The 26,019-nt window shown below is 43.4% G+C and overlaps 5 protein-coding genes across 5 annotated transcripts; 3 read left to right on the top strand and 2 right to left on the bottom strand.

The window, feature by feature from the left end:
• Positions 1–20: 20 nt before the first annotated feature.
• Positions 21–14,816, bottom strand: LOC9633269 (UDP-N-acetylmuramoylalanine--D-glutamate ligase). Its single transcript, XM_002960037.2, has 19 exons — positions 14,553–14,816; positions 3,206–3,343; positions 2,934–3,088; positions 2,502–2,578; positions 2,340–2,398; positions 2,190–2,294; positions 1,992–2,141; positions 1,821–1,937; positions 1,644–1,754; positions 1,532–1,591; positions 1,352–1,478; positions 1,193–1,275; positions 900–1,116; positions 719–846; positions 601–675; positions 431–551; positions 242–379; positions 124–190; positions 21–60 (listed from the first exon to the last, which is right to left on the bottom strand). Exons 1-17 carry the CDS (start codon positions 14,814–14,816, stop codon positions 264–266), a joined length of 2,103 nt encoding a protein of 700 aa, XP_002960083.2. The 3' UTR covers positions 21–60; positions 124–190; positions 242–263.
• On the top strand, positions 14,501–16,292 carry LOC9656247 (UPF0496 protein 1). The gene has a single exon (XM_002960699.2). The coding sequence runs from the start codon at positions 15,120–15,122 to the stop codon at positions 16,260–16,262; it is 1,143 nt and encodes a 380-aa protein (XP_002960745.1). The 5' UTR covers positions 14,501–15,119; the 3' UTR covers positions 16,263–16,292.
• Positions 16,293–16,413: 121 nt separating this feature from the next.
• LOC112346455 (pentatricopeptide repeat-containing protein At2g03380, mitochondrial-like) lies at positions 16,414–18,570 on the top strand. The gene has a single exon (XM_024675495.1). It carries the CDS (start codon positions 16,414–16,416, stop codon positions 18,568–18,570), a length of 2,157 nt encoding a protein of 718 aa, XP_024531263.1.
• A 1,645-nt stretch (positions 18,571–20,215) lies between these two features.
• LOC9633268 lies at positions 20,216–23,085 on the top strand. Its single transcript, XM_024676084.1, has 4 exons — positions 20,216–21,440; positions 21,519–21,817; positions 21,884–22,184; positions 22,234–23,085. Exons 1-4 carry the CDS (start codon positions 20,438–20,440, stop codon positions 22,944–22,946), a joined length of 2,316 nt encoding a protein of 771 aa, XP_024531852.1. The 5' UTR covers positions 20,216–20,437; the 3' UTR covers positions 22,947–23,085.
• A 13-nt stretch (positions 23,086–23,098) lies between these two features.
• LOC9633267 (pentatricopeptide repeat-containing protein At4g02750) lies at positions 23,099–26,000 on the bottom strand. Its single transcript, XM_024675266.1, has 3 exons — positions 24,400–26,000; positions 23,718–24,112; positions 23,099–23,466 (listed from the first exon to the last, which is right to left on the bottom strand). The coding sequence occupies exons 1-3, from the start codon at positions 25,998–26,000 to the stop codon at positions 23,099–23,101; spliced, it is 2,364 nt and encodes a 787-aa protein (XP_024531034.1).
• Positions 26,001–26,019: the final 19 nt, after the last annotated feature.

Raw genomic sequence — 26,019 nt, 5'->3', positions numbered from 1 at the left:
CATGAGCTTTGCTAGAGCGAAGATATGACGACTCGAACTCCCATATCTTGACAACGTTTTCTACTTCCAAACATCGCAACAATGGAAGATCATTAGAGAATCACAAAGATATGGCATTCTTACCTCGGGAAAATTTGTCCAATGCTTATCAAAGCCAGCTTCGCGATCCAGAAACATGCACTTGGTGATCCTGGAAACAAGCACCACAAGTAGTTGCAAGAAGCCAGACTATCGCACGTACCGTGAGGAAGAACAACTGAACTTTACGTCGTCGATGTTATGTATCGAGTTGCAAGCTGTCCAAACACTTCCCCTCGATGCTGAAAGTTGCGAAACTCGTCAAAACTGGCACAAGCTGGGCTGAGAAGAATTATATCTCCTGTAAAGATGATGAGATGAATAAAGAAAGCGTGCTTCCAGCAATGAATACCTTGTTTGGAGAGTTTCTCAGCTCTAGCTACAGCATCTTCCATGGTCAGGGAACGGAAGCATGGGATTGAAACGTTGGCTTCCTTCAACTCTTTCTCGATCTGTTCGCCAAATGCACCGAACTACAACGGGAAAATGTGAGTAGCATGGACACAGTTTTCCCGAGCTTACTGTGACGATGGCCCTGTGATTTTGTAGGAGATCGCTTAGTTTCTTGAATCCAAGGCTTCCATCCTCATCAAGCACCTGCGAGCAAGAGAAATGATTTTTAAAGTAGTTTTTAACTTACCTTCGCGAGACCTCCGAGGAGTATAACAGCTTTTCGATCGGCGAGGCCTTTGATGCCCGTGTAAGCTGCATCCACATTCGTGGCCTTGCTGTCGTTGATCCACAAAACACCTTTCTTGTCTTGTCCAACTAGAAGAACAAAGACCCCAGCGATGAGAAACGAAAAAAAATGGAAAGCATACCAATTTGCATCCGATGAGGTAAAGGTGTGAGTTGTCCAATCGCTGCCTGCAGTTTGTGCTCGTCGACACCAACGTCCAGCGCGAGAGAGAGCAAGGAAGCAGTGGCAGCATTCTGAGCATTGTGGGAACCAACAGCTTTCAATCCACTGAGATATAATCGGGCTTCAGCTTTCGTTGTTGGAACCACCACGACGGCTCGCCTTGCCTGGCTATCAAGCTGAGAAATGAGGAGACAAATGAGCACAACTTAGCAGCACATCCAAAGAGAAATACGGAATAAAAAACCGGAACACCTGAACGCCAGGGAGTGCTCCAAGCCAGGCTTTGGTGCTGCCACTGTTATACTTATATGCAACCTTTCTCAGGAACTCGTCCGCTGTGGAAAACTCATGTCAGCATGGAAAATATTAAAGACACCATAGTTATATCGATTTCAATGTCCAAAGTCTTACCATGAGGAATGATGGATAACTTCGAGGAATCCATACGCTCAAACAGCCGGCACTTTGTCTCGCCATAGTTTTCCATGCTCTTGTGGCGCTCCAAGTGGTCGGGCGACAAGTTAAGAATCACGCCAACCTGCGCATCACAAAACAGTAAAAACTCAGAATGCAAGGAAGGGCGGTACTCACAGACGGGGAAAAAGATCCCGGAAGCTCCAGTTGATAGCTGCTAACTTCTAAAACCGCTGCCTGGAGTTAGCCACCGTATGAAGAAACGATACCAAAAACTTCAAGCACTTACCTGGTAAGGAGGATCGTCGGAAGGGAACTTAAAACACTCGCACGCAGCATCAGAGAATGGTGTCCCGAGATTTCCTCCTACGAAAGTCCGCACTCCAGCTTGCTGCAAAATCTATTCCACCACGAAATCTGTGCTATGGACAAGAGGAGATAAAAAGCGAGCAACAGCAAACTTTACCTGACCAGTAAAGGTCGTGACCGTAGATTTTCCGTTGGTGCCTGTCACAGCAGCAATTTTCACAGCTTTCGGGAACGCTTCAGCAGCAAATCCGAGCTCCGATATCGTTGGAATGCCCTGGAAAATAAAATAAATTCTAGGAGCTCCGTTGATACTCAAAAACGAACTTACCGAGTCCATGGCATAGGCGAGAATGGGCTCGCTAAGTGGAACTCCTGGCGAGACAACAATTCTGGAAGCACTGAGAAACGTTTCCAGTTGATGAGGACCGAGCTCGGTGCTGACCCGATCCATTTCATAGCCATGGAATGCAGGATCTTCCTTGAAAGAAAAAAAGTTCTAGCACGAGAAAACAAAACTCCACTTTACCTTGAGAGGCGCAAGCTTGTCATTCTTGTCCACAGCAATGACACTGGCTCCACGAAGCAGGGCAAGCCTAATCGCAGCCCTGCCGGAGGAACCCAATCCAACCACCTGTGAGAGGCGAAGGAATGTGAATCCATATGAAGCAATGCTTACCACAACGCGCTTGCCGGAGAGGTCGAGCCGAGCGCTAGGCGCGCAGCAAAGCAATGGCGCTGTAGCCATAATAAACCCAAATATAAGGTTTTGCCAGTAGTAATAGTGATCATTTGGAATTTTATTGAATTTAGAGGAGAGTTTCATTTTATCAAAGCTTACATTGATGCACCTTGACCGAGATGTCCTCGTGTTTAAGAATGAATTGCAAAACGAAGTGCAGACGAGGAACACTATGGCTGAAACGGAGCAGTTGATACGAGAGAACAAATTATCCTGAGTTGTGCCGATACATGGGCAGGAAGGACAAACTAAGAGCGTTCGTGGTGAAGACTCCTCACGGACTTTCATTGATCTGCCAGTTTATCATTCCTGAAAAGAAATAAAGTAGGTGTTTTTAGTGAAAGCTGGCAGTGCTTCTGTGAATGCTTACACTATAGCACACTTTGTTGCACAAAGAGCAAAAATTTCCGGCACTCGCTCAAAGTCGTCCCTTCGGTACAGCAGCACTCACTCTCGTCCATTTTCCTTCAGAATTTTCCTGCACGTATCAAGTTCGATCATTAAAATGGATGGCTTTTGACAAGCACAAACCTGCTTGAAGCAGGCAGCTCTGAAGTTTGGTACCGACCGCCATACACATTCAAACTCCACATGAACAAGGGAATGGACTCGAGGAGCTCGGCAATGGCAAACGCAACTGGAGATGCTTCATTTCCATGCACATCCGGTTCAGTTGTGTAATACATCTAAATCGGACAGTGCAATCTAGATCAACGAAAAAGAATTTTAAATACCTTGCCTTCTTGTATCTCAAAACCAATTCACCTTAAACATACCCGCACAAGAATCTATCCAAATATCGCCATATCTAGGTAGAGGCTTCCTCTTCGAATCTGCTCGAGCGAGGTAGCATCCAGCCTCTTGATTCGCGCACTGGAGCTCCACCCCTCAGGAAAAACTCGCGCCTCGAGCTTCTCCTGCTTTGAGAGGTCATCAACCGGCTGTGCTAAAGGAAAACCAAACACAAAATGGAATTCACTAAAATGAAATCACAAACCTAGGCTTTAGAGTTATAAGCATAGCTTCAAAACACGAACACGAACACGAACACGGCATTCAATTTTTTGAACACGAACATGGAACACAGAAATGAACACGGAAAAACACGGGTGAAAACACGAATATTCTCTAGAATATTCTACTTATTACTCCATCTCATCTAGAAGCTCCTCATTAGTAGGATCATCATCAACTTGTGGCTCCCTATCAACTTGGTATTACTGGCCACAAATACCAAGTCTGCAATCTGGCTCACTACTAAGCAATTCCTCTTTTTTGAAGTGATAGCAACTAAGAATCACAGCAATCTACAAAGATGCAATGCCAAGCAGCTAAGAATTATGGCAGAAGTAATCCAAAGAGAAAATTTGGGAGAGAAAATCTACAAACTTGGAGATAATGATCAGGAATTTTTTGCAGCGAAATCAGGCGTGGATGAGCGCCATTCCTCTCACTCCAGCACTAGAATCCTAGAGAGGGCATTCCCAGCCCAAGAAAATCACCATAGATCGCTGGAAAAACCTTTTGATTGATCGCAGGAATTTTTGATTGATCGCAAGACAAGAAAACATCAAAGCACAAAACACTCACGTGAACCACGTGAACTATTGTTTTAGAACACAGCGTGGTCACACAATATTTGACCATGTTTCAACCGTGTTTGGAGCTGTGTTTTGGAGCATTGACCGAGTCAATGAACATGGCTCGTGTTAACACGGCTAGGGGCCGTGTTCGTGTCACCACGCCAACACGCTGTGGTGCACAGCGTGTTTTGAAGCATTGGATATAAGAATAGTTGAATATGACTAGTAAAATTGGTTGGTGCCACATTAATTGATTGGATGAATAACATATTGGAGAGCACCCCCTTTCTAATGCCTTGTGTTATGAAAGGTTCCTCCTTATATAGTCTTTAAATTATATTCTATGTGTTATTGTTAATATTATAAAATATTGGTAAAAAAGGTGGTAGATTTGACCATTGTTAAATGCATATATTAAATAAGAAAACATTTTTGAATGGTGACAGAAATCTTTGCAAGGTTGGAAGGTATACTTAAATATGAGAGTTATATAATAAATCATTTTATAAATTTGGTGGAAGATAAAATTTATGATAGAGTAAAATAGATATAGAAAGAAAAGAGTAATTCTAAAGGGATTTGGTTTTACTTGTTTTTGAATTTAACTTCAAATATTAGGTTATAGAGGAAAGGTAGTTATATTTATATATATCTCGACTTTGAATATAGCGTTTTTTATTGAAGATTTTTCCTGTCATATAATCTTACACAAATAAGGTGTATAGTTGTAAGCCATATTGATTGTTTGTAACTCAATATAAGTAACCAAAGAAAATGATTTGAAAAACAATTCATAAAATTCAAATATAAAGGGAAAAGGCTCATAAATACTTTTTTCAATTGTTTAAGGGTCTTGGGATACTTAGGGTTAAGCATCATTGGGTTTGAAAAGTATTGGGCTATGTAACTTCTTGAAAAGTTTAAATTCAGGAAGTTACATTTGGTATTAGAGTGGGTATTAGGTTTAGCTCTGTTGGTTGGTTTAAAGAATCACACCATATATTGATTGACATTTGGTAGGTTTAGTTTGCTCTAGTTAGACTCGACCTAAGGGATAGGGTGTCAAGAGAGTAGGGCTTTCGAAAAAGTTACAGCTCTCAACTTCCGTTCATGAGGGCGTGAACTTGTAAAGAAGCGTGGTAAATTATAAGCAATAAAAAAGAACAATTTCATAAATAATCTATAGGGTTCAAATATAAAGGGAAAAGGCCTATGAATAAGAGTGCATCTCTTTTTGCTAATCCGTTAAGGGTTTTGAGATACTTGGGGTTAAGCGTCCTTGGGTTTGAATAATACTAGGTTAAGTGACTTCTCGGGAAATCCAAATTTAGGACTTTACACCCAACAGTAGTGTTGTTAATAATCGAATATAAAATATTTTCAATCTATATTCATTCACTTGAGTGTTATATTTTTCTCCATCAAGATTTACTAGCAAATATAGTCTATTATTTAGACTTCAAACTTTTGATATATGTCATCTTATCACATTATCATGGAAAAAGCTTTTCATAAATATTTTATCAATTCTACTATTATATTTTATAGCTAGATTTCCAATTTAAAATACCTTTACAAATTTTTTATCAAATCTAAAGTTTCTTTCTTGTTGAATTGCTTCCATATATTGAAGAGCTTAATGTTGATTCTCATATATCCCTTCAAGTTGAATAAGCCTTAATTCCAAGTCTTTATTATCATTTAATTCATGCTTCAATGTTAGTTGTAAAGTTGAGATTTTCAACTCAATAACTTCTATCTTATAAACTAATTAAAAAGGAATTTTTTTATATCAAGCCTACTAGCACTTTTTTGTGCTATAGTATCATCCTTTAAAAGTCATGTTTGATGAGTCCCATATACCTCATGTGGATTTTGCGATTCCTACTAGTTCAAACTTTGCTTTAATGTTTTGGCTGAAGCTAGACATTGGGAGTAAGTTTACTTGGGCGAATAGGGAAAAATTCAATAACACAACCTTAGTTTCTAGCTTAGTAATAGAGGCATAGTGTTATACCTACAAGCCTTACAAAAACTAAATTTTTGTTTTAGGGCAAAACTTACAATGTCCAAGTGGAGTATGGAAATGAAAAATATAAAACTATGGTGTAATGGTGGAAACATGGGATGTTTAGATCAATGGTAACAGTGGAAGTAGCAAAGTTCTAGTGAGTTATTCAATTTTTTTATGAGACACTCCATGGGGGAAATTGAAAATTATAGATGGAATACTCTCTCTTGGATTGGACTAGTCCTTATTCTTCAAGTAGATGGGTCGAATGGCAAATATAAAGGCCATAGAGATTTGTAGTGTGTATGGAAATAATGAATTGTTAGCAGGGACTATGAAATTTTTAGATGGGCTGGTTGATTTGAAGTTAAAATTTATTGAAGTTAGAGATTATATAAAGGGAAAACACCAGGGGGTGAACATAGAAAACATTTCTATAGGCTCTAGAGCTATAAATTGCAGCACTCATGAATCAACAGTGTTTGACACTAGCAATGCATACTCAATGCTTGGAGAAAAATGTTATCAGGAGGTTAGAAAAGTTTATATAGCATAAGTGCATGCAGAAATTATAAGATCACCAAATATAATCAACAACTAAAACAAATATTGACGAACATTTTGAAAATGAACAATTATTTTATGAAGTATTAGGTTAGATCACAAATATTGACTGGGTTAATGTTTATATACCACAAACTACGCTCTATTTCAGGTTTTATGGAAGGGTTGTGGAGATGCCATTTGCGAAAAATAACACCTTTGGTTTTACAAAGAAATTTGGGAAATGAGTAGCTTGTTTAAAAATTTTCAAGAAGTTCTTCAACCAATCATTCTAAGTTCTAGGTAGTTACATTTTGCAAGGTCATGCTATATCCTATTATAGCTACAAGAAAACAACAATTTTTGGATTCAAGCTAACAAACACCTGTACTTAAAAATTGATGAATTAATATATAATTTTTCTTACCACCACTTTTTTATACTATAGTTTTTATCTCCACTAAAAGAAGCATGAAATAAATTACGCATAGTTTCCATAGCGGTAGAGGTACTATATCTGCGAATCAAACATGGATGAATTATCAAGGCAAAGAGTGTTAGGAATCTTTTTACCAAATGCAAAGTAATTTGATACTGAAGGATCCTTTGGTGATAGACAATCTTACAAGACTCTTAACAGGCCAAAGACAAGATGCATAGCCAATATGACTTCTCTTTTCTAGAAGAATGTCACTTTTCTTGTTTCTTTCTTAGACTTATGGGAGTAAATCTCTGGAGTATTTAAGGAACAAGTAATAGAGTCATCACTGATCACATTAATCATTATTATTGATTTCTTTTTCTCATTCTTTATTTGATTTTTACTAATTTGGTTCTTTGATCTTAGAAATCACTTGAGATCATGGTGTCATTGTGTGAGCTAAAGTATATACTTGGTTCTAGTTTTTTTGTTGTAAGATAATAGGTGAATGGATCTATTGAACTATTTAAGCTCTTTTAACTTTTCTTTGTCATTCTCGGTTGACTGAAGGATTCTCGTAAGGTGTGCACTTGACCTCCTCTCAACAGAATGTAAGGATAAAATTCTCAACTCTTAAAAAACTTCTCATGTGGTAAAGGTAGTCATATGTTGCAAATTTCTAGAGATTGCATTTAGACTAATGAGAGAGATAAACTAGAATAATTTTTGGTACTTCAACAATGATATTTAAGTATTAGTCTTTAAATGTGGTTCTATACCTTTATAATATTGTTAGTAGCTATTTATTACAATATTTCTTCTTCTCAATAGTTAGCTTTCCTAGAATGTTATATAATACACTAGTGTTTTTTTCTTCACTAACATGTTAGCTTGTAAATAATAGAATGTTACTATCGATGTTTAATTGGTAACCTTCTGTAAATTATAAATTTTTTCTTTCCAATTTGCTAACTTAATTTGTCTATCTGACTACCATGGCCTTGGCCTTAGTTAAGTTCCCTCGCCAAGATTTTTGCCTATTGTACAAGTTTCTACTTAGTTCTACTTGGTTTCAGCAATTCATTGCATAAGCAACGAAATGTTAGCCATCCATCCACGGATTCCCAAATTCTCTCCCAATTCCCCTCCCCGGGTTAAATAGAATTTAAGGTTCGGCTACACTCCTCATAAGCATAAGTAGCTAAAATGCCCCCAAAAAAAATTTAGTTTTTGTAAGGCCTGTAGGATCAGCTATAAAATCATAACACTGGGCCTCTGTTACCAAGCTAGAAACTAAGGCTGTGTCATTAAATTTTTCCTTGTTCGCTCAGATAAACCTACTTTTGGTGTCTAGCTTCAACCAAAACATTAAAGCAAAGTTTGAACTAGTAGGAATGGCAAACTCCACATAAAGTATATAGGACTCATCAAATATGACTTTAAAGGATGATACTGTAGCCCAAAGAAGTGCTAGTAGGCTTGATATGAAAAAACTCCTTTTTAACTAGTTTATAAAATAAAAGTTATTGAGTTGAAAATCTCAACTTTACAACCAATACTGAAGCATGAATTAAATGATAATAAAGACTTGGAATTGAGGCTTATTCAACTTGAAGGGATATATGAGAATCAATATCAAACTCTTCAACATATGGAAGCAATTCAACAAGAAAGAAACTTTAGATTTGATAAGAAATTTGTAAAGGTATTTTAAATTGGAAATCTAGCTATAAAATATAATAGTAGAATTGATTAAATATCTATGAGAAGCTTTTTTCGTGATAATGTGATAAGATGACCGATATCAAAAGTTTAAAGTCTAAAATAATGGACTATACTTGCTAGTAAATCTTGATAGAGAAAAATATAACACTCAAGTGAATGGATATAAACTGAAAATATTTTATATTTGATTATTAGACAACACTACTATTGGGTGTAAAGTCCTAAATTTGGACTTCCCGAGAAATCACCCAACCTAGTATTATTCAAACCCAAGGACGCTTAACCCCAAGTATCTCAAAACCCTTAACGGATTGAAAAAATGGGTGCACTCTTATTCATAGGCCTTTTCCTTTTATATTTGAACCTTATAGATTGTTTATGAAGTTTGTTATTTTTTATTGCTTATAATCCATCACACTTCCTTGTAAGTTTGCGCCCTCATGAATAGAGTTGAGAGCCGTAACTCTCCTGAGAGCCCTACTCTCTTGACACCTTACCCCTAAGATTGAGCCTAGATGGAGCAAATTAAACCTAACAAATATCAATCAATATGTGATGTGATTCCCTTTGCAAATTCACGCCCTCATGAACGGATGCTGAGAGTTGTAGCTCTCCCGAGAGCCCTACTCTTTTGATACTCTACCCTTCATGTCAAACTCAACTAGAGCAAACTAGACCTGCCAAATGTCAATTAATATATGATGTGACTCCCCTAAATTAACCAACAAAGTTGGACCTGAGACTTGTTCCAATACTAAATGTAAGCTCTTGAATTTAGACTTCTCGAAAAGTCACCCAACCCAGTATTATTCAAACTCAAGGATGCTTAACCCTAAGTATCCCAAGACCCTTAACCAATTGTGCATTTCTATTCATGGGCCCTTTCCTTTTATATTTAAACCTTATGGATCGTCTCTCAAGCTATTCTCTTTGGTTGCTTACACATTCATTAATGTTTTAACCTCTTCATTTCAAAGTGTCAATATATTTTGAACAAAAATGTTTGTTATTAGTGTTGGTTTAATTACTATTACTTAGTAAAGTAATCTATTGCCACTAGAATAAATCTTTTCAGACTTAATACTAAGTTAGGTTGGGCCTCACTTGAGTTGAAGTATTTACCAGTGTTCTAAAAGGTCTATTCTTACCCATGGGTGGGACTTCATGAATCTTAAGATGTGAATTGTATTTCCTAATGTGCCTACAGTTGGGGATATGTCAAAGCTCTTGTTTTAAGAAAGTATCAATCTTTTGAGAGGATGTGCAAATTTGAAGCATATGGAGCTACAACACTATCCCATACCACAACATTGTTGATGAGGGAATATGGTGTTGTTTTGCAACCTCTTGGAGGGACTTAATGACCTTAAGTGAGAGTGAGCATATGAGGTAGAGAGGTAAAGTTTAAAAGCCTCTATGGACATTTATAAGCAATCTCATAGTGACTGTGATGCAATTGCATGTAGGTGAGAATAATATGTGGATTGCTAGCAATAGCTACTAGGTTTGGCTTTACCTTTTTTGCCCTAGATCCACCACAGATAATGGTATAGAGTTACTATTGCCTCCTGAGAGATATGCCAAAGGTCTATGCTAGATAAATTTAGTGCTATATGACATCCACTAGGCATTTTTTTCCCATCTGTAAGTACTTAAGCTTTTACTATTTTGTGAAGCAAAGGTTGGAGTGATTCTTAATTTGCCACCCAACTACTTGGAGTGCCACATAGAGAATATGGCAACACAAAGTGGTGCCATACAAATTCATTAAAGTTATCCATCCTTCCTCATTTCTAATACAAAGTTAAGAGATACAAGTGCATAGCAAATGAGTTCTTAAGAAAGGGTGTATATAAGTTTATAAGTGGTAACACCAAAGCTTGGCTTAGAGTCATTGTGGATCATTAGAATTTTGAGGGATAAATAAGATAATTAATAAACTTAAGGGGAGAAAGATAAGGTGTACTACATGTAATATCAAAAGAAATTACATAGGTTTAATTCCCATTGATTAGTGATTACTTAAAATATAATATACCCTTGAGCAAGGTATATTTTTATCCCTGAATTTAAAATTGTATACATGCGTCCTTCTTATGCAGCTCTTGTCTATAGATGCTCCACAATAGGAAGGTATCTATACAATAAAAAGATTGATAGATTCAGTGCAAAAATAAAAATATTAATTCGCCTTGGCTCAGTACGGGTTGTTAGTTAATATGTATCTAAAGGGGGGGATGGGTGAGTCTAGTGCATGTGATTATGGGATGAGATTTAGATATACAATTACTATGGATTTTTAAAATAATAGGGATAAAATAGCCACTAAAGGCTTTCTCATTAAGTAATTGCCCTTTCTTAAGTTGGCTTAATAGAAGAGAAATAAGGTGTGTTATAAGTGTTCAAATGTCTTAATTAATGTGATGCTAATTTATGCTCAATTTTCTTCTTTTATGAGTAGTTGTGGTAATTCTAACAATAAAAGCTAAAGCTTAATTATATGTCATTGGATTGAAAGTCATTAGTTTCCACAACACTCATAATGCTATGCTATCACTCATGTTAGATATTGGTGTAGACAAGCAGAAATTTCAGGCAATGATAGACAACTTCCACCTTTGCCTCATCCAATGTAAATTAGCATGCTTTCCAATTTTTTTCATGTGGATGCAACTTATAGTACCTAAGTACATTTTCTTACTTGCAAGTCCTTGGAAGCCTTGAATACAAAAACTAAACAATCTCCAAGCTTGGCAAAACTATATCTCCACATTTTTGCATTGCAATTCAATGCATTTGCCAAACAAATTGAGAAAGAGCTAAAGGAAGCCAATATTTCAAGCCTTGCTTCCATTCCCTAACCATGGAAGATGTTGTAACCAAAGTTGAAAAACTCTTAAAACAAAGTATCCATTGTTGGAAGCATGTTTTATAAAATATGGCATTCTATTTGTAAATCCTCTACATGCATAGTATAGTCCAAGTGGCATTCTCCAATTGGACAAAGTCCAAATACCAATGAGATAAGCATATATGCATTTTGAATGGTACATGATGGGTTATACATACAGGTCATATATATCCCATTCATTATTATATTTAAGTATCACTTAGGGTTCTTAAGGAGGAAAGGCATGTGGTTCAATTTTAATAGTATGGTTATTATGGTAGTGAAATTGGTTTGCTTTTTGGTAGTGATTAGAAATATTCATAATGAGTAAGATTTGCCCATTTATGAAATTGGACTCAAATGCAAATTTTACAAACAAGTGTACTAGTGGAAAATGAATAAAGTGTGGGGTTGTTATTAGGCTTCAATTCCAACACTTTTTTAGTTAGCAAAAGTGAAGATGAAAATGAAGATTTTGATGTTTCAATGATGAATAAATAAATTTCTAAATTAGAGGGTCGTCAATATAATACCTTTTATAAAGCTTTAATAACTTTTTGAAATTGAGGGGATTTGTGTAGTGTATTCTATCTCTATCAACTGGCAAAAGGGTAATTATTTAATAAGAAAACCCTTAGTGGCTATTTTATCCTTATTTAGCCCTCAAGGTTCTAAAAAACTAATATATCCAAATCTGATCCCATAATCACATGCATTACACTTTACTAGTGGAGCAGCATTTTACGTATAGATTCTTGAGATAAAGACCATGGCTTATCTTACAAATTATTTAGAAATTACACAATCAACATTGTATAAATATATATGGGTGGATACAAATTGGAAAGGGGTGTACTATAAGATACTGATAAAGGAAGTTCTTAACCATGTCCGGACTAATATTCTTGTGAATTGTATAGGGAAAAATTAGGAATTATCAACTCCCATTCCTATTATCGAGTAGTTGGTTACTATTTTACTAAGTATTAAATTCGCAAGGCATTAATTTTACATGATCCAAGAAAATTGCACAATAGGCATTTGTCATGAATTTATCGATGTAACTACACCAATAAGACACTTTATACACTATGTCATATAGATTGTAAATGTTTTTCTTCCTTATCTTTTCTAACCATTATTTTTATTGTTTTGTAGCATACATCTATACCATAATTTATTGGGTAATACATTTTATTGTGGTCTATGACCAAACAGGCCAATGCTATTTTCAATACATATACATGGGTTGTACGACATTTTGGGAGGCTGAAATGAATAAGGAGCGATAATACTTCTGAACATAATGGCATGAAAGTTGATACAATTCATTGTTAGGGTGTAAAGGTAAAAGCTTTATATGTAAACCATCAATACATGGTTTAAAATTTAACCTTTTTGAAATTTTTTTTTAAAGTGCATCGAACATTTGTGGTGAGAATTGTATGAGTAAATGATGTGGTTTTACAAACATCTCTTTGAGTTTATAGAAGATATTAGTATTCTTGATATAAGCAATCCATGGCATATATAAAGCTTATAGAATGTATTTTCACTTTATTTTATAAGAGACATTATTGATTAGGTTGTAACATAGAATTTATATAAGGTTCATCCTTTTAGATATGGTGAATACTTTAAAGCATCCCACATCCCTATTAATTTATTCCAATTGATGGAGTTAGCAATTGAGTAAAATAAAGACTTTCGTTGATAGGCATTCTAGTATTGTTTAAATTTTTTTTTTCTTCTAAAATAGTTCAAGTTCACTCACAAAAGGATATTAAAGATTTATTAGGAGAATTCATTTCTAGTATTGATAGAGCAAGTCTAAATTTAGTAATTTATCATATTATTTAAGAAGTAGAATAACTAGGGTTTTTCATTATGTTATGTTTTAATAATGGTACATTGGCTGGAGGCTCTCTAAATGCCAATATTAAAATATAATCAATTTCAAATTTTAGATCATATTATAGTCAATTACAAATTTTAGTGTAAATAAAAATCATGTAATTTTACATAAGTAATTTAGATTCTCTTTTTGTTTTAAAATGGATTGCTAATCTTATTTTTGGTTTCTACATAGCCAAGAAGCTCTAGCCTATTGTATAAGATGGAACTCACAATGGAGTTTAAGCACGCATAGATCTTCTATAGTTGAATTCTTCTACAATGTCACTCAATACACACTAAATTGGCATCATGATTACATTAAAAAAGAGCCCCTTAAAATTCAACATGCCCACCTAAGCATGTCAACCATGTAGCATGATGGAGCAAGGCTGCTTACAGTTACACCCAGATGGAGGAAGTAAACAAGATCAAGGTGTAGGAGAGGAGCTTGATTATATTTACTCCGCAGCTATGGTTCTAGAGCAACAAGCAAGACAAGGAGGAGTTATAGGATCATGTTGCCAGCATGACTTACAATGGGCTGGGCTACAAGGTGCAAAAGTTTGACATTGTGAGAGCTAGTGTTTGGAAAGCCCAAGCCTATAAGGATTGTTTTCAAGGATTTTGAGAATGCTCATGTACTTTCTTACTGCATTATAAGTCACCCACTGATCAATTGATGTTCTCCTCCAAAGCAATTACAGACAAGCTTTGAATGGGTATAATGGATGAATGTATTATAGGGATGTGTAGATATGACACATAGGATATAGGGGATGGGGCTATTCAGATTACCATAATGGCCATCCCAGAAATTTGCAAGAAAATTTCAGGTATATTCAACAGATATTATATTATATATGCACCAATAGGGAGCTGCCGCGTGGCACATGGTAGAGGATTTACAACTAGCACGCCATAGTAATTTACCTCATTGTTTGCAGGAGATTCTCAGCCAAATTAGATTCCTGCTCGGAATGGGGAAAAAGTTATTTCTACAACGCGTTGCTTTCTCGTAGGTCCACCCTGGGCCCTTTACACTGTTCTCTCATTCCCTTCGCATTTTCTCTTTCTCCCTTACCGGGACGCCGCCTATTCCGGATCGATAGCAAGCAATGCAGCGATTGCTAGCCGTTTCTCGAGCTCTAGATAGGAGAAATCTCATCGTCCATTGTCCCGTAGCACAGCTAGAGGGCTGCGTCACAGGGTTTAGGCGCTCGTTGCTCGCCAAGCAAACGGGAAAGGCAGATTGATCCAGCGCGCAATCGCAAGCGTCGGGAGGGGGCGCAATGCTCGTTGCCGGCGGCATTCCAGGCCTCGATCGACAAATCCCATCGCCATTCATCGGTTTCTTGGGAGAAATATCGATCCAGGAGCTGCATCGTCTCTCTGGATCTGCTGTTCATCGTCTAGGTCTCTTCGGGCGAGGATTTCTCTGCGATTTCTCCCCTACGCTGTGGTTTGACCTCGAAATATTTGTCTATGTGGTACAGGAGGGCGCCTTGATCCATCCGGACGCCTCTCTCTGTCGCTGATGGAATAGTCGATTCGATACCAATCATCTATTGAGAAAGGGTTACTTTAGAACAGGAAGGTAGGCCTACAGGAATTTAGAACAGGGAAGGAAGTAGACAAGGAAAAAGAAGAAATGGGTAACCAGAGCAGCCGGTCACTCTCGCCAGGAGAAAGTTTGAGCAGCATAGATCTCAGCGAGTACGAGAGAGTATGTGCCAAGGATCCAGACGTGAGAAAATTTGGGGATGGGCTCAAGGAACGAACAGAGAGGGTGCTCCAGAGCATGGCGGCCGGGGTGGACGAGAGGGGACTTTCATTCCAGTCGTTAAAGGATGTGACCACCAGCTTTTTAGAGCTCGACCAGGAGGTTGTGAACGTAATTCTCAACTACAAGAAGGACGTGTGGGCAAGCGACTCGCTGTTTGAGCTGGTCAAGGACTACTTTGACAACAGCATGGCTACGCTAGACTTTTGCGAGGAGCTAAACAAGTGTATCAAACAGGCCAGGGAGAACCAGATGTCGATCCAGGTAGCGATCAACATGATGCCCAGCGAAGGAGATCCAAGCGAGGAGCAGTGCCAGGCAATTCTCAAAGAGCTCAACCAGTACGTGGACGCCGGCAACCCCTTCACGGACGAGTTCATGGAGAAGTTCCAGACCGTCTACCAGAAGCAGATGGAGCTGCAGAGAAAGCTTCAGGCGAAGAAGAAGTCGCTGGACAGGAAGCTGCGGTATGTCCGCGGCTGGACGAAGGTGTCGACGATCATCTACGCTGCGACTTGCGCGGCGCTGGTGATCTGTGCGGTGGTGGCGGCGGTGATGACAGTCCCAGCGATCGTAGGGGCGGTGGCAGCGGTATCGTCGATGCCACTCGAGACCCTGGGAAGATGGATCAAGTCCTTCCTCACCAAGTACGAGAAGGAGCTCCAGGCACGCCGGGATCTGATGAGAGAAGCGAACTTCAAGACTTTTGTGACGATCAAGGAGATGGACACGATACGAGCGCTCATCAACAGCCTCAGCAACTCCATGGAATCGATCGTCCACTGCATACAGTTTGGGCAGAGGCACGCGGACGGCTTTGGCATGCATCTGGTGGTGGAGCAGCTCAAGAGCCGGCAGAGCGCATTCATCCGGGATCTGGACGAACTGGAGGAGCACGTCGATCGCTGCAGCAGGGACATCCGGAGGGCCAGATTGGTGGTTCTTCGCCGGATCGTCAAGAAGAGATCCGTCAGAATTGGTTGTCAGCTCTTCTTTTGCTCGCCAGGATGATCGTTTGAAGTAGCTTCTCCATCCTCGTCATATTGGTCAACAGTTAGGTCAATAGTTTAAAATTTTCAATAGTTAGCCCTAACTCAATGAAAACGGTCAATTCTCATTATGGAAATTCAATGGTCAGTCGATTTAAAATGGGTCAAAGCCCATGCTAGGGCGAGGAGGATGGAGGAGGAGATGGAGCATCTCTGGCCACCGCCATTGCAGCACAGGCAACGCTGGTAACAAGGTGAGCACATCGATTCTCCTCTCGCGCCTCAAGGCGTGCACCAGCTCCGGCGACATCAAGGCTGGGCGGATCCTCCACGCCCGGGCCAAGAGCAGCGGCGACGATGCCAACATCCACGTCGCCACCGCGCTCGTCAATCTCTACTGCAAATCCGGCTGCCTGGCCGAGGCTCGATCGGTCTTTGAGGCAATGCCGGCCAAGAGCACCGTCGCCTCCACGGCGCTCATGCTGGGATACATCGAGGGCGACCAATCCGGCGTGGCAATGGAGCTCTTCTCGCGGATGATCATTGGCGGCTGCGATCCAGACGCGAGAGCTTTCGTGGCGGCGCTGAAGGCCTGCGCTGGATTCGCGAGCTCCTCCAAAGACAGCACGCTGGAGAGGGGATTAGAGATTCACTGGGAGGCTTCCAGGCGTGGCTACGCGGGGGATATCTTCGTCGCCAACACTGCTATGGATCTCTTCTCGCGCTGCGGTGGTATGGTGGAAGCCAAGAGAGTTTTCGATGGCATCGCGTCTTTGTCCAGGAATGTGGTCTCGTGGACGGTGCTTGTAGCTGGCTATGCCGAGAATGGATGCGGCGAGGCTGGACTGGAAGTCTTCTCGAGGATGATGAGCGATCCAGCGAGAATTCGTCCGGACGCACTTACTTTCGTGGCTGCTGTGAAGTGCGTGACGAGCATGGCAGTGGCACTCACGAAAAAAGCTTCCAGCTCCAAGAACTTCTCATCGAAGGTGTTGGTTTTGGAGAAGGGGATGGAAATCCACTTGATGGCTGCCAAGGCTGGAGTGGACTCACACTTGGTTCTTTCCAACTCGCTCGTGGATATGTATTCCAAGTGTGGGGATCTGGCTGGAGCTGTGCGCGTTTTCGAAAAGATGGCCGAGCACAGCGTGGTTTCCTGGACTTCTCTGGTGCTGGGATTCGTCGACAATGGCGAAGACGAGCTCGCGCTGGAACTATTCGACGCGATGACGCGGGTGGAAGGCTGTGTGCCCGACGCTCCTTCGATCGTTGCTGCTCTCAAAGCTTGCGCGAGTGCAGCGGCGAAAGAGGAAGGAAGAACTTTGCCGGGAGTGAAGGTGGTGGTGAAGCTCGAGGCTTTGGAGAGATCAATGGCGATTCATTCGCAGGCTGCTCGGTCGAGGAACCTGGATCGAGATGTCCGTGTTGGGAACATGCTGGTGGATCTGTATGCCAAGTGTGGCAGCGTTTTGGATTCCCGGAGAGTCTTCGACGTGGAGATGAGGCACAGGGACGTGGTTTCGTGGAACTCTTTGATGATGGGATACGCAGACTGTGGAGAGGGAGAGATGGCGCTGGAGCTCTTCTCGTGCTTGGACTCCCAGGGCTGCGAGCACGACGTCTTGAGCTTCGTGGCTGCTCTCAAGGCTTGCAGTAGCACCACAGCACTGGAATCCGCCAAGAAGATCCATGCCAGAGTTCTCAGCTGCGAGGAATCGATCGAGCCGAGCGACCTGTCCGTGGTCAAGAACTGCCTGCTGGATGTCTACGGAAAATGCGGGAGCATGGTCGACGCTCAGATCGTTTTTGATTCGCTGGAGACGAGAAGCTCGCTCAACTGGAGCTCGGTGGTGGCAGGATATGGCCGCAAGGGAGACACTCGCTGGGTTTTCGAGATGTTTGACAAGATGGTCGAGGAAGGCTGGGTTCCAGACAGAGTTTCGTGTCTTTCAGTGCTTACAGCGTGCAGTCACGCCGGATTGATCGACAGGGGGAAGAAGTTTTTCCAGAGAATGAGCTCGCAGTGGAGAGTAAGCTTGTCTCTAGAGCACTACCGCTGCGTGATTGATATGCTGGGGCGAGCGAACGAGCTCGAGCAAGCGGTGGCTATGGTGGAGGGGATGGAGTTTAGAGCCGATGCTTTGACGTGGAGAACAGTGCTGGGAGCTTGTTGGAAGTGGAAGAATGCTGTGGTGGGAAGAAGAGTGTTTGAGGAGCTTGTGAAGCTGGATAAAAGAGACTATGCTGCTTATGTTCTTATGGGAAATATTTATGGAAGCCTGGGAATGAGGGATGAGCAGGCATTAGTGGACAGGATGAAAACCTCTTAAAATGTCAAAAAGTACCATTCAGTTTAGGAATATGTTTAGAATGATACCCGGGCTCCAATTGCAGCTTGAACCCATAATTTGCAAGCTGGAGAATTATGAATAGATGATAAGAGTTGAGATGCTAAGGAGAAAATTGATGGAAGAAAAGATGAAAAAGGAGGAGGATAGGAATAAAGTGTGAAAAAAAACTATGAGGGAAAAACTGAAAAAAATGACAAAAGCTAAAGTAAAGAAGCGAGTTAAGGAAGAGAGAACAAAACTTGAAAACTGGTCTCAAAAACATATATAATATTGCATTGTAAGTTCAGGGTCGAGATGAGAAGAAGGAATATATTACCTGATCAGTAAGGAATCATTTTTCTCTCACTTTTCCAATCATCCATTTACATCCCAACTAAAAAGTTCTAAATGTAAGTGATGACGAGCAATGCCTGTTGCAGTCCAAGCAACATGATCTCGTGCTATACATGCTCATGAGAGAATTATAATGTTACTTGCAACACACATGAGCATGAGCAACGAACATGTGCTCAAGAAGTGTCATCTGCCAAGAAAACAAGAGCTTGCACGATTGATGAGCGAGTTCGCAACTGTGATGCAATCTCTAGCACCACAAATCCTTGGGAGACGGCCTTGGAAGACATTCCTTGATTACGTGATCTCATCGGGTAACACTCCCTGCTCGACCATTCTCCAAAGTCATCCTAACGATGCGCCAATCTAGGCATATGGAGTGATTGCAGGAGTTCAAGACACATGATCGCCACTCATGAACGCCAGGGTGGTGTCGACCAGGCTGAGCAACCCCGAGCTTCTCGCGACACGACACGACGGTCTCCACAATAACAAACCAGCAACGTCTTACGTTCCAGCGCTCTGGAAGTGGATCGAGATGCCGAACGAAGTCTGGAAAGCGGCAGAAGAATCCTTCCTAGCATCACTTGTAGCAGCTCCATAGATTTGCTTCAGCTGCTCGAGCATATTGTTGCACAACCGGCGGCTTCGACTTGAAAGTTTCCAGGCACCCCGTCAATGTTCTCGAGCGACAGGAGTGGCTTGATATCACTCAAGTGCTCGTGAAGAAACCCGAGCTGCATAGTTTTCTCCCTCTCCTTCTCGTCGATCTTCTAGGGAAGCTCCAACTTCACGTAATACTCCACCCCGGGTACCACAACCTTGGCTAACACGTCCTCCGTCATGATCTTCCACACACCATAGCTGGGAAGAATGTAAGCGATGATCGTGTCCGGCGGTACATGGCCATCACGCTCCTTGATCTTTGTCTGTCTAGTCCTCGTCTTTCCTTTTATTTCTTCCAGTTGCCACTCTAAAGGGACTCCAAGGGCTCATGAAGCTAGATGGTCTTCCAAACAATGAAGTGAAATGAAACGGAGGAGTTTCGTCTAGAATCGATTCGATCCAGGAGATTTGGATCACGAAGAGCCCAGATCCAAGGTTTCGTGAAACTCCTATCTTGTATGGTTCCATGGTTGTATGGTTGTTTATTCGATTTGATAATGTGTGTAGAGAATTCTAGAGATGTGATGTTATAACACACACACAAATTTCCAGCCGTTGCTATATTCTTTTTTCCTTATTTTTTGTGTGGTGGCGTGAGAGGGTGAAGCCAAGGTCGCGGGTACGATCCTCTTGTCTGACACTCGCCCTAAGTTCTTCCATTCTTTCTTCTTCTCTCTCCAGGCGGCAGGGCTCCTTCCCCCGGGATCGTGGATGCGGCTGCTCCAGCAGTGAGATTCTCGGATTGTTGCCGCGGCGCATCGCCTCCACCCCCTGGCGGGATGTGAGAATTTTTCTCGCTTCTCGATCGATCGACAGGAATGCCGCTCCGCACGAATGAGGCTGGGAAATGTGGCTACTGCTTGTAGCAGTCGGCTCCGGATGTCTCGCGAGGCGCTGGCGCCATGGATCATCGCAGCGGTGGGGGCGGCAGCTGGAGCAAGACGAGAAGCATCACGAGCAGGAAGACGAAGATGGATGCCCTAGCGAGGAGCAGCAGGTATTTGATCTCGGTTCCTCGCCGGGACAGGACGCCGGCGATGGCGGCGCAATCGCAATGGTAGAATTCGAGGAGGAGATGCTCAAGAAGAAGGAGAAGAATGCTTTGCAGCAGATGGATCCAGTGGCAGTGGCGAGGAGGATATCGACCAAGAAGCTGTTTGATGGGGAGGAAGATCACGGTCACACTAGTCCCAAGCCGCCCGGGACGACCAAGATGATGACCACTACTGTTACTACTGCATCCAGTGATCCTCCACAAGCTGCTACAGAGACTTCTAGAACCCAACTGGAGATCGAGAGCGCTAGCGCGGTGCCTGTAGTGGCTGCCGGGAAGAGGGCGATCGAGTTTAGCAAGCACGCAATGCATGAAGGTGATCTAGCAGGAATCGAGGTGAAGAGAAAGAGAGATTCTAGCGAGCTTGTAGCGGGGCAGTCGCAAGAGCAGGGACTTCTCAGCTCGTTTACGTGCAGCTTCATGGACAATCCCGGGTTGACGGATCTCTGGTTTGCTCCACGAGAAGGAGACGCTGCCAGGATTCGGAAGTTCAAGACTCCGAGCCGGCAGAGGTCGAGGGGACTGGGACGCAGGGCGAGGTACTTGCGTGCGTCGCCAAAGCCGGTTTCTTCGATGGAGAGTTGCTTGAGCGCGCAGCTACATTTCGACGAGGACAAGCGAGTCTCTCGCTCTTTGTTTTTCCAGCCGTTTCAGGAAGGGAGAACTCCTGGCCTTGGCGAAGTTGAAGTGTTGGGAACAGGGACCGGCTCTGGGCTTCGTAGAAACTCTATGCATTTTCCACCATTTTCGAGACCGTTTGCACGGAAGAATTTAAAAAAGCACTTCAAAGCTGGAGGTAAGTTTCTGTTCTTCGCTTCTTTTTCTTTCACTGTTACTTACTTTTGCGAGGTGATTTATTTCTTCTTCTTTGCAGATGATCCTCCACAAGAAGCTCTGCTGTTCAGTTTCGGGGTTGGCATTGGTGTGATGCACATGGTCACGACGAACAACGCTGAAATTGAGAGGCTGCAAAAATGCTTGGCAGAGGCTGAGAATTTAGTCCAGGTGTTGCAGCGAGCAGCAGACCGCGGTGCGGTCGAACGTTCTACCGGCCTAGACTCTGCTGGGAGTAATCTGACGACGGAACAGCAGGGAAACATGGCCGAGTTGGAAGCGCAACTTGAAGCTGAATTGGAGTTGATGCAGCTTAACTCGAACGACTCGACCGAGGAGGAAAGCCATTTTTATTTTGTTTGTTTTCGTTTTTGTACTGAAATTTTTCTGTGCGTATGTCTGCAGCTGGATGCCGAAGTGGTACATAGCGAACTGAACGCCAGTGGTTTGCCTGGAGTTTCAGACTTTGACGAGGACGATAAGAATCACTCCCATGGTGAGGGGAACACCACAAACTGGGCGGTTTCTCCGAGAGAGCTTGATCGAAGGCTCAGAATGCTCATCGAAACCAGGCAAGAGGAGCGCATTGCCCAGCTAGAAGAAGACCTCCAACATTCTGAAAACCAGCTTCACGACACAGAGATGGAGCTTCAAATGTGGAAAGACCGTGTTTTTCGCTTGACAGGGATGACTTTGTCGATCTCAGGTATGGCTCTTCGCCTTCTATTTACTCCCTAAGCTTTTGTCTACTGCAGGGAACAAGGAAGAAAATTCATTCGATCGCTGCAAGCCCGGAGAGCAGAGCCCCTCGGAAGGCATCTGTGACGAGTTCCTCAAGTCTGTATTTCTTAGCCGCCAAAACTCGGTCAGGGATCTGGCTGGTGCTTCGAGCTGCAGCATTTCCGAGTGTGGAGAAAGCTGGCAACGGCAAGCTTCCGGCACCACCCCGGAGAATTACCTCAGTGGAGGAGCAGGCATGGACAATGAGCCGGGAGGCTTCCAGCACAATCGGAACAGCAGCACCGACTTGGAGCAGGAGAGAAAAACCACGCCACCATGGAGCTACAGCAGTGTTTTCGCGGTCAGCCACGCGGGTTCTACCACTCCGATCCAAGACGTGCGCTCCAGCAAGCTCTTCAACACACCCCGGGCTCTCAGATTGCGAAACGGTGCGCTGGTGCTGGACAAGATACGGTACTGGGATAATCTCGCCAGGGGCAGCGTCAAGTCGGAGGCTCACACACCTCCACCAGAGGAAGAAAACGCGACGCAGGGGAACGATCAGAGTTCTCCTCCGGTGCGATTCAGCTGCTCCGATGGCTCCTCCCGCGACGATAGCTCGGCGTCCGATACGGAAGAAGGCGGGCAGGGTCACGTTTTGATCAAGAGGATCGTCGAGAAGTCGAGGAAAGGATCGACGCTGCTCAAAGACGTGGAGAGAATGCTGGCTGCGCTAGATAGTGAGTGACCACCGTCTTTAATTTTTTTTTTTCGGTTTTTTTTTTCCGTTCTAAGCTCTTCCCTGTACATCAAAGTTTACGCAAGTTTTGTAAAGCCCACAAAGAAGAAAGAAGAAGAAGAAAGGTTTCTTTGACACCTCTTAAGCTTGATCTTGCGTTTCTAGAAAATAACTTCGGGTGAATCGGCCAGAAAACCGTCCACCAGCATCTTAACATCGTCGTCAACCTTTCGCTTCTTCTTGTCGACTCTAACTTTCTTCTCGCGCGCGCGCTCTCTCGCGTTGATCTTGAAAGCTCCAAACTGGGGGTGATCGCTGAGAACATACTCCACCAGCGAGAAGCTCAAATCGCTGCTGTGCTGCTCGGTAGCGATGTAAGACAAGTTGCGCTTCTCCACTTTGAGGCCGCGGAGGACGAAGCTTTCCTGCTTGCCTTGCTGCTTCCAGTGGCAGCCCTCGATCGTGGTGTTGTCTCGCTGGGATGATCGCTTCCATTTCAATGGCGCGATCAAGGTGATCGTGCTGGAGCCTGTGGCAACCGATCAATCGCTAGACAATGAGAGGCGGGAAGAAATACCTGGAGTGATCACATTCCAGGGGTGTTTGCTGAAAAAGTTTGTATCCGGTATGATCTCGTTGATCCTCTGGTTAGAAATCCAGTCCTCCAAGCACTCAACGATTCGATCCGCGCTCAGTACATCGGGACGTCTCTGATCACAAACCCAAAAGAAAACAAGAGTGGAGCTTTCACTTTCCAGCCGAAATCCAGAGAGCACGAACCTTTCCTTGCGAGCGCGAGAGTTTTGCGTGAGACCATCCACAGAAATCGTGGACCCGTATGCCGCCCGACGCTGTTGTCTCCACACACACCGGGAGATCGCATCCCGGAAGCTCGCATTTCCTGGCGACGATGCTCTGCGTCTGATCGAGGCACTCCAAGGCGTGGCGCTTGCAGCAGAAGTCGTGATCGCCGCTCCACACTGGATGGTTGCAAGACGAGAGCTGGCAGCGGCCATCGAGCTTTGGCGGATTGAGCAGCAGTCCATTGTTGCGACGCACCATCTCCATCAGGTGATGGGTTCTTCCGCAGCATTCGTGCTGCTTGCCACTGCTCTCTTGAAAGAATGCGAGCTTCGTGCAGCCCGGAAGAGCACACAGCATCGCTGCTCCGCTCGCTGCCATAGAGGAGTGGAAGAAATGCTTCTCTCCTCTCAGCTTTACTAAAAATCTATGGCCTTAATGGATTTTGTTGGATATCGTACCTTTCTAATCTTTAGATTAGCCATAGACAAAGGTTTGCAGTACGAATCTTTTCTAGATCCAACGTTTCCATGGTCTGGACTTTGTGTACGTAAATCAATCGGCTTAGGTTTGTAGATCACTACTTTGATTTGATTAAGTCATCTTTATACTACCACAAAATTTTATTCTAACATTGGTGATAGAGTTTTATCAAATTTACCCTTGGAAGTGGATGTTTGAGAGAAGAACATAAGAGCTAGGGCAAGAGGGTTCTAATTGTAAAGCTCTCTGTGCAGCACTACTTCCCTGTTCTAGATCACTACTTGTGTGACACGCACCAAGAACAGAGGTCCAGGCCATACAATCTGCTTGGTAAGGCATAGCCGCAATCACATCCCTCGCATCTCTCAGCCTCCCTGCCCTCCCCAATGCATCGATCAGGCACCGGTAGTGATTGGCACTTCTCTCCAACCCGAAGTCCATGGAGATGGAAGCGAATTTGGTGATGGCGTCGGGCATGAATCCGCCATGGCCGCACGCAGACAGCACGCTCACGAAGCTGATCTCGTCCAGCTCGAATCCCCTGAGATTCATCGCCGGGAAGAGATCCAGGGCGAGATTGTTTTGGCCACCGCGGGTGTAGATGGCAATCATCGCGTTCCAGGATTCGGTGCTAGGATCTGGCAACCGATCGAAGAGGCTCTTGGCCTCTGTCAATCTCCCGCATTTGCCATAGAGATTGAGAAGCGCGTTGCTTAAGACTTGGTCGGATTGGTACCCGAGGTGGATGATCTCCTGGTGTAGGAGCTTTCCTCGTGCTAGATCGCTCCCATCGGCACAGGCATCCACTACTGCGATGAAGCTCACGGCGTCAGGATGGATTCCTTCCAGATCCATGGCGCTGAAGAGCTGTATTGCCTCGAGAGATTGTTGGCTCTTGGAGTACGCGACGAGCATTGCAGTCCACGAGACGATATTTCGATCGGGCATGGCGTCGAAGAGACTCTTTGCCTGCTCAAATTGCCCACTCTCGGCATACGCTGCTAGCATCGCTGTGGACGAGATCACATTAAGCTCGGGCATCTGATCATGCAAAGCTCTAGCACGATCAATCTCCCCGGCTTCTAAGAACCCTAACAAGAGTGCCGTCCAGGAAAGAGCATTGCGCTCAGGCATGGAATGAAACACTGACATGGCTAGCGGCAATTGGCCGTTCTGGGCATATGCTGCCACCATGGCAGTCCACGTCACGAGGTTCCTCTCCGGGATGGCATCAAAGAGCCGTTGGGCCTCTGCCAGCTCGGAACAGTCGGCGTACGCAACGATAATGGTCGTCCACGTCACCACGTTCCGTGCTGGCATTTCCTCGAACGTCGATCTCGCCCGAGCGAGATCTCCACCGTTGGCAAACGCGGCCATGAGCGTCGTCCACGACACGACGTTGTGCTCGGGCATCTCCTGGAAGAGGCGCTGGGCGGGATGCAAATGCCCGGCCTGGGAATATGCGGCGAGCATTGCGTTCCAGGATACCAGGTCCCTCTCGGGCATATTCTCGAAGATGCCGCTGGCTTCGTGGAGCTGGCCATTGGCGACGCACGCCTGGAAGAGGATGTTCCAGGAGAAGCGATTAGGGATTGGGATGGCGGCGAAGGCGCGGCGCGCGTCGTCTAGGCGGCCGCAGCGGCCATACATCTCGATGACGAGATTGTGAAGGTAGATGCTCGGTAATCCGCGAACGCTGTCGTGAATCTGCCGTGCCGTGACGATGTCATCGCAGGATTTGATCGATCTGGCCCAGGCGGCGTCGGGAGATTGCTCCATCGCAGCCGCATTGGGAAAT

This window comes from Selaginella moellendorffii, unplaced genomic scaffold (genome assembly GCF_000143415.4).
Source record: "Selaginella moellendorffii unplaced genomic scaffold, v1.0 SELMOscaffold_0, whole genome shotgun sequence".
NCBI lineage: Eukaryota > Viridiplantae > Streptophyta > Lycopodiopsida > Selaginellales > Selaginellaceae > Selaginella > Selaginella moellendorffii.
The sequence above is the reverse complement of the archived record's forward strand: the minus strand, read 5'-3'. Positions and strand labels throughout refer to the sequence as shown.

What these genes read in the sequence shown, in the direction of transcription:
- LOC9633269 (XM_002960037.2), bottom strand. Translation starts at nt 14,816, where the DNA reads ATGAATGGCGATGGGATTTGTCGATCGAGGCCTGGAATGCCGCCGGCA. An exon ending in GAAGCCTCTACCTAGATATG is followed by an intron (nt 3,089 to 3,205) that starts GCGATATTTGGA and finishes TGTCCGATTTAG; the next exon opens with ATGTATTACACAACTGAACC. An exon ending in TCCTCGGAGGTCTCGCGAAG is followed by an intron (nt 676 to 718) that starts GTAAGTTAAAAA and finishes TCTTGCTCGCAG; the next exon opens with GTGCTTGATGAGGATGGAAG.
- LOC9656247 (XM_002960699.2), top strand. Translation starts at nt 15,120, where the DNA reads ATGGGTAACCAGAGCAGCCGGTCACTCTCGCCAGGAGAAAGTTTGAGC.
- LOC112346455 (XM_024675495.1), top strand. Translation starts at nt 16,414, where the DNA reads ATGCTAGGGCGAGGAGGATGGAGGAGGAGATGGAGCATCTCTGGCCAC.
- LOC9633268 (XM_024676084.1), top strand. Translation starts at nt 20,438, where the DNA reads ATGTGGCTACTGCTTGTAGCAGTCGGCTCCGGATGTCTCGCGAGGCGC. An exon ending in AAAGCACTTCAAAGCTGGAG is followed by an intron (nt 21,441 to 21,518) that starts GTAAGTTTCTGT and finishes TCTTCTTTGCAG; the next exon opens with ATGATCCTCCACAAGAAGCT. An exon ending in GATGACTTTGTCGATCTCAG is followed by an intron (nt 22,185 to 22,233) that starts GTATGGCTCTTC and finishes TGTCTACTGCAG; the next exon opens with GGAACAAGGAAGAAAATTCA.
- LOC9633267 (XM_024675266.1), bottom strand. Translation starts at nt 26,000, where the DNA reads ATGGAGCAATCTCCCGACGCCGCCTGGGCCAGATCGATCAAATCCTGC. An exon ending in TCAAACATCCACTTCCAAGG is followed by an intron (nt 24,113 to 24,399) that starts GTAAATTTGATA and finishes CCTCTATGGCAG; the next exon opens with CGAGCGGAGCAGCGATGCTG. An exon ending in TCTCGCGCTCGCAAGGAAAG is followed by an intron (nt 23,467 to 23,717) that starts GTTCGTGCTCTC and finishes CGGTTGCCACAG; the next exon opens with GCTCCAGCACGATCACCTTG.